The sequence below is a fragment of the Columba livia genome, chromosome 4 (assembly GCF_036013475.1).
Source record: "Columba livia isolate bColLiv1 breed racing homer chromosome 4, bColLiv1.pat.W.v2, whole genome shotgun sequence".
Lineage (NCBI taxonomy): Eukaryota > Metazoa > Chordata > Aves > Columbiformes > Columbidae > Columba > Columba livia.
The window spans coordinates 70036875-70049181 of record NC_088605.1 but is presented as its reverse complement, the minus strand read 5'-3'; the positions used below and the strand labels follow the sequence as shown (position 1 = coordinate 70049181).

At 46.0% G+C, this 12307-nt stretch overlaps 1 protein-coding gene across 10 annotated transcripts in view; it reads left to right on the top strand.

Annotated features, from left to right (window-relative positions):
• The window catches only part of ALPK1 (alpha kinase 1), a 53309-nt gene that overhangs the window by 22849 nt on the left and 18153 nt on the right, over positions 1 to 12307 (top strand). For all 10 annotated transcript variants that reach the window (XM_065062294.1, XM_065062295.1, XM_005515246.3 and 7 more), the window contains one exon: positions 2684 to 2838. In XM_065062294.1, the coding sequence (XP_064918366.1) occupies positions 2684 to 2838 (155 nt within the window). The remainder of the gene's footprint in view (positions 1 to 2683; positions 2839 to 12307) is intronic.

The following is a 12307-nucleotide window of genomic DNA, read 5'->3' as shown; positions in this document are numbered from 1 at the left end:
TCTAACCAGCTCAGCAGTAGTGACTGCTGGAGATGCCTCTATAAAAAAAGCAAAGTTCAATATGAAAGAATTTGGCCATGTTCTTTGTTCTTCAGTGCATCAAGTAGGAGGATTGAGGTTTAACTAAGGATAACACAGAAAACAAGAGAACAGCAGTAATACCTTTTATGCTTTAGAGAGAATGCTAACATCTGTGTTATGCCACTATTTCCGTAGTTACTGACACTATTACTTTTTCTTGGTTTAACATTATTTAAGTAAGCGTGAGTTTGTGTGGGAAAGACTGAATAAGGTGGTAGAGGAGGAGACAGAAAGGCTGCCTGTGTAAGCATCCCATTTCTGTTTCTCTAAATTCTCCCCCAAAAGCCAGTCCTATGGGATCATATGGGTAAACATTACAGTGGTATGTGCTGTGACTCCCTTCAGGCACTCCCCATTTTTCTTTAGGGAGGATCTTGGGAAGCTCTATTCTTTGAGTACTAACATCCTTCTGACCATTCTACATAGGGGATAAATCCCTCCACTCCTCATTTTGTGCTCCTTGTGATGCGGTGGGTGTCCCTGCTCATGTGCTGATTTTGCAGTGGGAGCCATGAGAAGTGTGGGGGTGGTTGCTTGCTCCCTTCCAGCCCTGCCCCTTGGCCACCTTGGCACTTGCAGAGGTCTGAGCCTCTCTAGACACCATTTCAGAAGGGCAGGGAAACTTGTGAAGCTGTGATGTGCAATGGGAAGCGTGTCCAGAGTTGCAGCAACAAGTGAGTAAACTTGGGCTGGATAAAGTGATATAGTTTTAAAGATGACTTTTGGAAAAGGGCCCTCAATATATGACTTCCCACTTTTTCCCAGGAAAAGCACACAGTAATATGATCATGACATCGAATTTTTAGGTAGTGCATTTTCTACAGTCATCCATAGAGTATTGATTAAAAAATATGTAGTAATACATTTATTGCATTGCTCTGTTAAAGCAATGATGGTCTCTGAGCAGGTTTTTCCTGAGGATTAATGGCCAGAAGGAGCTAGATCTGCAGCTGATGATCACCATTAACCCCATCTGGTCAATAATCCCTGTTAATCCACTTTTATTGGCCAAAGGGGCTGCCTGGCTGAGTGGTTAGCACAGCACACACTCAGGCTGTAGTTTCACTGCTGTTTCAGGGAGAATGAATGTGGGCTGCAGCTGAAAGAAAGGGACAAATCTGGGCCCAGATCTCTAGCTGTGTTCTCCTACTAGCAGTGACATCCTTAGTGGGGTCAGGTCAGAGATCCAACTGAAGAGGCAAAGGGCCAGGCTGAGGAAGGAGTAGGGACAGGTCAGCCCAGGCTCAGTGCCTGGGAGCTGGGAGTAGAATCGTGGAATCATAGAATTGTTTAGGTTGGAAAGTACCTTTAAGATTATCGAGTCCAACCATTAACCTAGCACTGCCAAGTCCACCTCTAAACCATGTCCCCAAGAACCTCATTTACACATCTTTTAAACACTTCCAGGGACAATGACTCAACCACTTCCCTAGGCAGCCTGTTCCAGTGCTTGACAACCCTCTCCATGAGGAAATTTTCCCTAATATCAAATCTAAACCTTCCCTGTTTCAACTTGAGGTAGTTCCCTCTTGTTGCACTTTGAGTAGGACAAGAATACTTTACCCTCATCAAAAAAGTCTGTCTTTTGACTCCTCTGTGCTTGGTCTTTCCAGTTGGGAGGTAAGCTGTGCTTTGGGTAGGATTTGGGAATCCTCAGGTGAAAGGTATGAGGACTGGGCTTTCTGTGCAGCTCCATGCTGGCTGTGCCTGTTGGTAGGAGCATGTAGGGACACCTTGTCCTTTTAACTTATTTTTAACTTCTGTTGCAAACTGCAAGAGAAATGCAGAAGCTCAAGTTCCTCAGCTGCTGTGAATTACTTGGCTAAGCTGGCTTCAAGGAAGTTGCATCAGCCTCGACCAGTGAATCTCATCAAAAGGCTTCAGCTGGTATCTGCCATGCATTCGTGGGCACTGCAGTGTTAATGGTGGTTCCCATGTGTGTGGCTGAAACGATTTTGTCTTGCTATAGCAGTGGGCTCTCTTGTGCTGAGGGAAGGTGTGTCCTGTAGTTTATGGTTGCTACTGTAAGAGTAGGTTGAATAACTCAAGCCAGCAGCATTTTTAATGAATTGTCAGTCAATTACTCTCAAGGGTCTGTGCTCATTATTCATTACAACCCTTTAGATCTTTGTCTAATTGCTGTATATGGTCAGGGTTTCTCTCTCAGTTTGGATGTGGCTTTTCAAGCTGGCTGTGCCACTGCCGCAAGCAAGATCTTAAAGGCAGTCCTGAGCAAGGGAGACAAGTTTCCTGTGCTGTTGGCCCCATTTGCTCTGACGGGGGAAATGGGTTCTGTCCTTTCTCTCTGGAGGAGCTCTTCACGCCCAGAGCCACCAGCCGGCGGGACTTCCTCCTAAAAACCTTTTTAATGGCTGATGGCTGCCATTTACCTGCAGGGCAAAGCAGCCAAGGGTGACGGATGACAGGCCAGCTCACCTTCCCTCCTGAAAAGGCTGGTGGCAAGGGCTAAGAGCTGGCAGCAACTGGGAGAAGGTCCGGTGGGGGCGGGAGGGAATGTATGCTTGTTTGCAGGGTGGGTGCTCTGTGTAACAATACAGCTGAACAGACTGCAATACCTTTACATGTACTTTGATCTTTTCAGCTTTGCTTCCCGAGGACTTGAGGACCCTTCTGGAGGAGGCAAAGGAAATGAAGTGGCCCTTTGTGCCGGAGAGGTGGCAATACAAACAAGATGTAGGCCCAGAAGACAAAACAAACCTGCAAGATATGATCAGCGTGAGGCTCCCTCATTTGCTGGTATGAAGTTCAACACACCTGTTGCATAAAATGTCCCGCTGAGGTTATCTGAGGGTGTGCAAAGCCCCTGTGGGTTCAGGGGCTTGTTTTTCTGCACTGTAACTGCAGCAGGTGAGGAGCTGCCTGGCAAGCAGAGGTGAGCAAGTCTGTGTTGGGAAGGGGCTGCTAACAAAGGTCTAAGGGCCAAAGTAGAGCTGTGGCTTTTATCTGTTTTGGTCCCCAGACAAGAGAAGGACCCGAAGGTTACTTTTGCTTTCAGATTTTTTTCATTGAAGTTGCTCTGAAGCAACACGTGCGAATCCTGGTTTCCTCCTCCTTGTGAGACAGCTCATCTCTATGTCACCACTGCTTCTTCAAAGGAGAGGAAGGTCCTGCTCTCCACTGCTGTGTGACCCCAAGGGTGTAAGATCAGGGGCAGTTCTGCCTCACTGTTAGGCTTCTGGTCCATTGGCTACGTAGCTCATGGCCACACAAGGCTGTTGGTTCGAGGTCTTGCTGGTACTTGCAGTTTTACGTGGTTTCCTGACACAGAGAAGATGAAATTGATTCAAATGGTGAAGTTTTGAGTATGTCTGGGCATTTGGCTGCTGCTGTGCAAGGAAAAAAGTGCCTAGATAGCAATGACAAAGACATCACAGAGCAGAGAGCGCTGGCTCTGTCTTGTCTGGAAGTGATCCCAGAAACATATAGGGATTGTCTATGTATTGGGCACCCTGCAGAACAACAACCCTGTCCATTGAAGTATGCAGCAATGACTTTTTATGCTGTTTCTACCCACTTTTGTGGTCAACCCACGTTAGTTTGGGTGCTTGGTTTTTCAGTTCCTCTGGCTTCACAGGGCAGTTCTGGGTCTGTTTCCACTAAGACAATGTTTACCTCTTCCCTGAAGAGCCAGCATTATAATAAAAATTAAAATACAAATGTTTACATGAAGTTTTACAAAAACCATGAGTTTGAAGAGAGTGATGTTCCTTGTTTAATTCGGTGCTGCTAGGAGGCAGGGAGGTTTATTCACTTTAGTAGGGCTTGCACAATTCATCACCTGTTTTTCCTTTTTTTCAAGAAAATTACTTGACAGGATCCCTGTGGGGACTAAAGCTGGCCAAAATCTAAGCAGGAAAGAGAAGAATTTAATGCAACTTCTCCTGTGATTAAAGGGTACTTAGCTATGTAGGAGTTGCAGGATCCAAATGGTGCATGGGAATCCTGTCCTTTAAGGAAGGGGTGTCAACTTGTAACTACTCCTACATCTATACAGTCCTGAAACTACATTCAGCCCTTTGAAGGCAATCGTGAGGCTGATGGGGCCCCCAGTGAAAATGAGCTTGGTGCCCCTGCTGTAAGGTAGTGATCAGTTTGAGCTTGAAGATTAGAAAGCAGCAAGAAATGTGGAGTGCTTTTTGCTTTTCTGATTTTCTTGGAGGCGCGTCAGACATGACTTGTAGCAATCAGAGGACTCCCTTTTCAGTGGTAAACTTAGTCTCTAGGCTAACGAGTATCCCTTTGGCAGAACAGACATGAAGTAAAGATGAGGTTTGTGAGGGGGTTTTTGTGCTTACAGTGGTGCATGTCTGAAGCCAACACAATCCCAGTCCTAAAGGGAAGGGGCAGTTCGGCCTGAAAATCTGGTGGCTGGGGTAGGGAGAGTCTGACCCCACTGAAATCCATCTGCAAAACTGCTGTTAACTCCAAGGTGGCAGGGAGATTTCACCTGCTTCAGAGAGAGCCCTGCCCGAGTAAGGCCAGCAGGTTTTGTTTGAGGATGAAGATTAGTTTTAATAGCAATGAGAGGCTCAGAAAAGCCAACTGCAGGGCTGCGAGGTGTCAGCCCCAGCATCCCATTGCCAGCATCCCACATTACGGGAACCCTGAGTTTGCTTGGGGTGGGCAGGCGGGGGGAGGCAGGGAGCGGCTGCTGCTTGGGTATTTATTTTCTTTTTCTCTTTGGTGTGTGTGGCCTTAGACAGAAATTTATGGCAGAGGTTGACCTCCTTTACAATCCCCACACAGCGCTCTAACTTGGGAGCGTTTGTCTGCTCTCTCCCAGGATAAACACCTGCAGTAAACTCCCTGAGAGACCTGGCTAGATGGGAGATTAATGTGGCTGTAATAGCAGAGCAGTATTTGCAGCATTATGCCCTCTCCCCAGGTAGACGGATCTTTTCTGAGATGATACCAATTATTTATTGCTGAAACATCTGTTGATAACTGCAGCTGCCTTTGTTAAACAAAGCATATCGTGGGGTCATAGACTATAGGGACCTAAAATCCTACCGCATGCTAGTTTTAGACTATTCACCGACACCCCCTGAAGTCCATTGGTTACCGTTGTCTTCAATGTTTCATCCTGCAGTTAAAAATACTTTGTAAACATTGTGCTGCCTTTCCCCATGTGCTTTGAAGTATTATTTCATCTTCATCGGTAATTTATATTCCAGTGCCATTGTACCATGGGAAAAAGGGAAAACCTTTTTTGTTTTCCATTTAATTGTAGATAGACTGACATTTTGACCTGTATTATTAGTATTACTCAGGAAAAGGGATTTTTTTCCCCCTTCATGCATTCCTTCCACCCTCCCTTTTTTTTTTTTTAAATAAAATTTCAAGGCAGAGCAAAGGCTGCTTCAGTTCTTTGAATGAAAAGCTGGGGGGGTGGTGGAAATGAGGCTGAAGAGAAGTGATTACAGTGTGATGAGGAAAGATAAAAGTCCGAACAACTTTTTTTTTCTTCTTTTTTTTTTTTGGCATGAGACACAGAAGGATAATTTAATTCCCTGAAGGAAAAAAAATAAGTCTTTGTCGATTTATTGTTCGGAAAGACCTTTAAATTTTTTCATCTCTGTTTATTTTAATTTGCCATGCTTACAATAAGCTCATAAACCGTAATTCATTATATTTAAAAAGTGCTTTGAGATCCATGAATGAAAGGCACCTCATTACCATAACACACTGGCAGTGTTACGAGGAGGCCGAGCGGGCAAGCAGCGCTCACCATGAGGATGTTTTACTCTGTGAGTAGGCTGAAAAGCTCCATGAGACCAGCACAGTGAGTAAGCGGATTAGGCTTTGGCTTCAAGGGTTTGCCTTAGTGTTGCACTTTAAAAAGTGGGATACCCATTGCTGGCGGCTGCATGCTAGTTTAACATGTCAAGAAGGCAAAGCCACCTGCACCTGCATCGTTTTAAAGTACTCTTCTTCACCTCTGCTGTGGGATGCTCATCACTTCTACACGCTGACTGAGGCAGTAAGAAAACATGGCAAAAACAGCTCAGGGGGTGGTAGGAAGCAGCCAGCCAGGCTTTCCTTGGTACTCCCCTACTGCAGCCTCAGTTCAATGGGAGTTGCGCTGCTGCTGCAGCAGATTCTGGCAGTGGATGCAAACATATTGTTTTTCCTCTTCTTTCTGTGCTATATGAAATTACTGAACCTCCCTAGGGATTTTGAGGCAATGGATTTATTGTAATCCCCGAGGCAAATCAGCACTTCTGGTTGTTCTTAAAAAATCTTTACATCTTATAGAAGATGGGGTATTTTGGGTTTCTTGGGGCGGTATGGTTTTAATTTTTGTTTTCCCTGCCAGGTGTTCACCAAGTAAGGCAAAGGACACCTCAATTCAACAAGTTCAACATACTGTTTGCCACATTTTCCTAGCAGGTTCACTGCCACTGGGTAGCAAACCAGGCCCATCCTGCAGCCCTCCCTCCCAGCCTGAACACTCCTCTAGTGGGAATCTGCACTAAGGCTTGAAGAGCAATAACCAACATTTGTATCCAAAGCAAAAACTAGGAAACACTGGGATTTTTGTTTTTATCATCAAAGTAAAATCAATTGTAACAGGATCCTTGTTGACAAATATAAATAAGGAGGGATTAGTTTATCTCTGTAACTAACAAATGCTCTGTGGGGTTAGGACTGGGGCTGCAGTTCCAAAACAGAGGCTGCTGGTGTGAACCTTCCTGCAGATCTCCCATGTGTGAAGGGATGGAAATGTCCTTACGCTCAGTTAATTACCAGCCAATAGAGGGCAACATGTCCATGTACACGTAGGCTTTGATCCCACAAACCCTATTGCGGGTTTCATTGAAGGACAACTCTGTGCACACAAGTAGTTGTCTTGTGGGATTATTCATGCAACATTGATATTTTAATTATTTTTTGCAAGATCAGAACCTGTTTTCAAAGCTATTGCCATGATGTAGGGCTTCACTTTAGTTTTATTGCATTTATCAATAGTTCCTGTACCCAGGCTCAGGCATTCAGCCGTGGACCAGGGTCTGCTGGGGTAGGTACAGTAACAACGCAAAAGGAAAGTCCCAGCTTCAAATATTTCATCATCCAAGGGCTTGCCTGTGGAACGATACTGAGGAAAATTATCTGCAGTTAATGTTTAAATGGATTATTAAAATGTTATTAAATCTGTGGGGTACGCCAGCCTCTGGATTAAAGGTGTCTGTCAGGTCTCCAGCCGTGTGCAGTGGGTCACAGAGAGCCCTCATCCCAGGGGTGCTGCTGGTGCTGTGCTACCAGGGCTGCCCAAAAGCGGGGATCCTGCAGATACCTCTGCACCCACTGCAGGGAGCTGCACAGGCTGACCCCGCGCTTCCTGCCATGCATAGGGAAAAGTGGATCCTGGCCCTGCTGGCGTAGAATCTCATTGGAGTTAATGGGAATATTGGAAAAACTAGAAAATGAGTCCCCACAGCCCTTGCCTGGGCTTTGGCTAATTATGTGCTGGTGGATTATCATTAGGGAAACCATTCTGAGGGACCTGCCCTAACTGCCCTTAGATCTGTGTGGCACTTGAGAGGTGGGAGCTTTTGAAAGAGAACTAAAGAAGGGCCTGAGGATTTAGTTTTCTTCTCTTTCTACCTGTTGGTGTGGTAACAGGAGAATTAAAGCCCTAAATCGTAGCTCTGGGATCCTAGTTGTTCAGGCTGACCTTTTGCTACCTGCCTCATAAGAGCTCTTCTTAGGTGATCCTAGTGGAACGGAGGGTGACGTACAGGACAGCTGTGGCTGTGAGCTGAATTCAGCATGAGAGGGAACTGGTGGCATCCCAGTCTCCCTTACAATGCATGATCTCTGTCGCTTTGTAAATGAGGAGTATCAGAGCCGATGTCCTGTCAGCACAGGAGGATGGCGGATGTCTCATTTTCACTTATGATGCCCAGGGCTGGGGATGCTGCACTGCTGGCAAAACTGCAGGATGAAAGTAGAAGAGCTTCGGCTGTGCAGGGTGACTGCCCTGATGCTGCCAGCCTGTAGTGCTGCAAAGCACTTGGTCTTCCACTGCTTATGTGGGAAAACTGAAGCAGAATTTAAAAATGGGAAGTCTGATCCTGGGTGCTTGTGGAGGTACCAGTTCGCTTTGCTTACAGGTAGGGTTTCCTGTTCTCCAATGCAACTTGGTGAAGTGTTTTCTTCCTGGAAAATACCTTAAATGTATTACTGAGATGGCTATGTTGTGTTTTCCTTCCAAATTAAATTACTTCTTAAATGGATTTCTGTTTTGAGAACACAGAATTAGGAAAGAGACTCCTGGAATTTTAGCTGATTTAGCAGTCTTGATGCTGCCCTCTCAGAGGGGTGGTTCTGTCACTGGCACTTAGTTATTTTTGAGTATTGAAATATATACTTCAACATAGTCTTTTAATGTACCACAGGGAATCACCACAATAGTTTATAGTCTAGAGCTTGAGCACGGCAGGACAAATCAGTGCCACAAAATTATTGCTGCGTCTATCCTTAGTAAGAAGTAAAAATGAGGCCCTCTTGCAGATGACTCTGGTTACCCCAGATCCCTACTGCCTTGTCAGGTAACAAGGCCCATAGGAACTCCCACTCGAGGAGCTTCCTCCGCACTTTGTAGAGTTGTTCTTCTGCCCTTGCCCCGAAATGCTGCTGTTCAGCAGCCTGAGCCACCTGCTGCTTTCTGCCCTCCTGAGACCTCTCAAGTTCATCACGTAGGTGGTTGTCCCACTTTCCCTCACAGGTAGGTGCACGCCCTTCATTGCCTCTATCCATGAGCAGCTCTGAGAGCTGCATGCAAACAGCAGCTTGTGCAGGGATGGCGCCTTCTGTGCTGGGTGTCAATGGCTGTGGGTCCATGCCCTGCAAGGGATGGGGCTGCAGCACGGGAGCTGGTCCTGTCCAAGGGACAATCCGGGCACTGGGCTGCTGGAGCTCTGCTCCCTGCAGATGGCAATGTCCCGCAGAGAGCAGAAGCCAAGGGCGGCATGTGGAACATACCAGTAATAGTAAAATTAAATCAGTGGCAAGTTAAATTGCAAAAAAAAAATGAGCTATTTATAGAAGTGGGGGTCATTCTCACTCTAGTACTTTCTCAGTTTGTGAAGCAAGATGTGGTCGGTTGTAAAAAAAACCTGACTGATTCTGTGGTGTTTTGAGCTGCTAATAATGGACCTAATGCTGCTGTCATTGAATAAACACCCTTTGCCTTCAGGATGAATAACTTGAGCTAATTAACAGCTTCAGAAGCTCAAGCCATTAAATAGGGTTCTCTGCTGCTCTGAGCAGAGGGGAAAGTGTCCAGAAGTTTCTTATTCCTCAGTCTGCAGCTATTTGCTGTGTGACTTGACTGTCCCGTGTTTCAAGTGTATCCATCTGCACATCACGGACCTGCTTTCTTCTGCCCATCGCAGAGGTGGTAGGAGGCTTAATTCATTGTTATTCGCTGAGTGGGCTCTGATTGCCAGCTGAAAGGCAGAGATTGATAGAGAAGTCCCGTGAGGTGACAGCAGCTTTGGTCTCTTGGAAAGACGGGCTTTGCAAACAGTGCGTGGGGTAAAAGGGTGAGACTTCAGCCAGATCCATTGGTGTTGTGACTCTGTGTTTAATCTGACAGGGAACGAATGTAGGGGAGAAGAAAACCGGGCAATTTGTTAGGGTTCAGTGAAGTGCTAACTAGGAACAGCTCTTGGGAGAGAAATAGAGTACCTGGAAGTATGTGCTACTGACACTCCTGCCCTGTGCGCAGAATTAGAATGTCTTTGTTGACTTCTCTTGGGGATTCTTCTAAGATTTTAAAGCTCAGCCACAAACAAAAAAAAAAAAGAGAGAAATAGTCTGAGGTGAATGGATATAAGCAAACACGGGAATCCAGAGTGTCTGCAAAACTGTGGACTCTGGAAATGAAATTATTCCTGCCCCTGATTTCTAACCTCACTGTTTGCAGAGGCGTTTTCCCAAAAGGGGCCCTCCCAAGCCTGCAGGCTGGGCTGGGGGAGATTTGCCTATGGGATCCTCGCTTTATAAAGAGGGCAGAGAGAGTGGATTAAATCAATATTTCATTTATTTGGGCTTGTAATTCCTCTTACATCAGCTGCCACATAAAGATTTTCCCCTATTTTCTTCCCCTCCTCCTCATCCTCATTTACTATGCACCAATAATTTCCCTTTGACGCTTTCCTGCCAGTTCTAGTGCCAGATGGCCCCGGTTCTGAGCTTCTCCCCTCTCTTGGGGGCGGCCCCCATTGTCCATGCAAAGGAGGCATCGTGGCTTTGAACCCAAAGCTGGGACCCAAACTTCAGCCCCAGCGTGAGGAGGAGCTAACCCACTAATGCAGGAAACCATGCAAACAGCACACCCTCCCACTCATCGCCATTAAGGAAAAACCCTTCACTAAAGGCTGTTTTGCATTTTCCCCAATGGTCCATGTATAGAAATCTCGTGCAAATTTAATTCTGTCACCACCTGATTCCACTTCCCAGCCGTGAGGCTCCCTTTGTGTCATAAACTCAATTAGACATATGCATTTCACATCATGGACACAGATGTGAAAACAAAGTGCGTGCATACCTCTCTCTCTCTCTCTCTCGCAATGCATCTACATAGGCTTTAAAGTGATAAAGAAAGTGAGTAAATCTGTTTATGGCACTAGCCTGCTATGCAGAACAAAGTGTCTGTATGCGGCAAGCGGCGCCGAGTTTCTGATTGTGTTGGGGTAGGCTGAGACATCTTTGAAGTCAATAGAGTTTCCCTGGGTCTGGGCTGGGTGACAGGGAGCCGTGTGTTTCATTTAAGAGTGGCGAGGCAAGTGTCTTTGTGCGTGTTCGTGTGTGTGCCCAGCAGGACGGTACACTAGCTGTAGGTGCTGAGGAATTCTACAGCCACACGAGTTGGCAGTGAATAAAAGGAGCGGGTATTAATTTCTCGGTGTACAGCTCAGAACAGGGGGACATAAATGCAAAGGCTGACATCGAACCATGTTTCTGTGTGCCACACAGCATGCAGCCCTGCCTTTTTTTTTTTTTTTTTAAAAAAAAAGCCAAGTTTCTCTCCCTGGCTTGACTTTTCTACATTTTGTGTCCATTTGGTTTTGGAGAGGGACACAAGAGGTTTCAGCATTGAGCAGAGAGTTAAGTTATGCAGCTGCAAGACTGCCAAGCCCTTCAGAATAGGATGCTTCGTTTAGATTTTCCACAATGCTATTGAAGTGCTTATTTTCCTCCTGAAGAGACACAAACAGATGCAAACTTCTGTAAACACTTTAGAAATGAATTCAGTGAGTTTGGCCTCTCAGCAGTGCTCAATAGCTGACAGAAAAATGTCTAATTAGTGCAAGTGGAAATAATAGGGCCACTTGGATTCCTTCCATCCTCCTCCAAGTCTACTTTTCCTAGGAACTCAAAGGCCCTTTTGTTTGGTAGGTCACCCTCTCTCAGGCTTTTGTGCTCCAATCTATTAAAGGAAGAAGGGGAGGAAAAAAATAGATTAGGCGATGCTCTGTGCTTAAATATATGGCCTGTTCATGAGCATTTCGAATGGCTGGTTTGCAGTGTCAGTTTACAGGTGCCTAGAGAGGGGGATTCCTCCATTGTTGAGCGGCACAAGCGGAGTTGTGCGTGCCCGGCTCCAGGAATCCTTTTCAAGTGCCAGCCTCTTAGAAAATCCAACTCGGGCTCAGGAGAAAAAGGAAATTTGTACAAATCCACCTCACTGAAGTGCAAACAAGCTAGCAAATACTTGCAACAGATCAGCGCTACAAGCCGGCCTTACTGCCATATACTGTAGGCTCTTTTCCAAACCGTTTGACACGGGCTTTATCCTGCACCGCAGAGGGCTCTGGGCTTGTGAAACTACTAAATGTCATTTGGTCAGGCTGCTGCGATTCCTCCCCCAGATCAGACGGGGGTTATGCTGCTGTAAAGCAAGAACAAGTCTTGTTGTCAGATTGTGGAGCTCTTAGCTAAAAGCAAAGAGAATAGAAATTAGGCAGGGGGGAGCCCAAGGGGTGTGCCTGAGAAGCCCTAGTTGTGTCTAAAGCATTTAGCGGACCTTGGTGTCTCTCTGGCTTTGCCCATGTGTTTATACAAGGAAGGAGACTGATGCTAAGACAAAAATGGGAGATAGCTGCCAAACTCAATGCTTTGGTATAGATTTGGACAAAGTTTTCTTGCCAGTCTCTCGTCCTCTGATGGTGCTGTGGGGCCCGATCCTCTCTCCCCT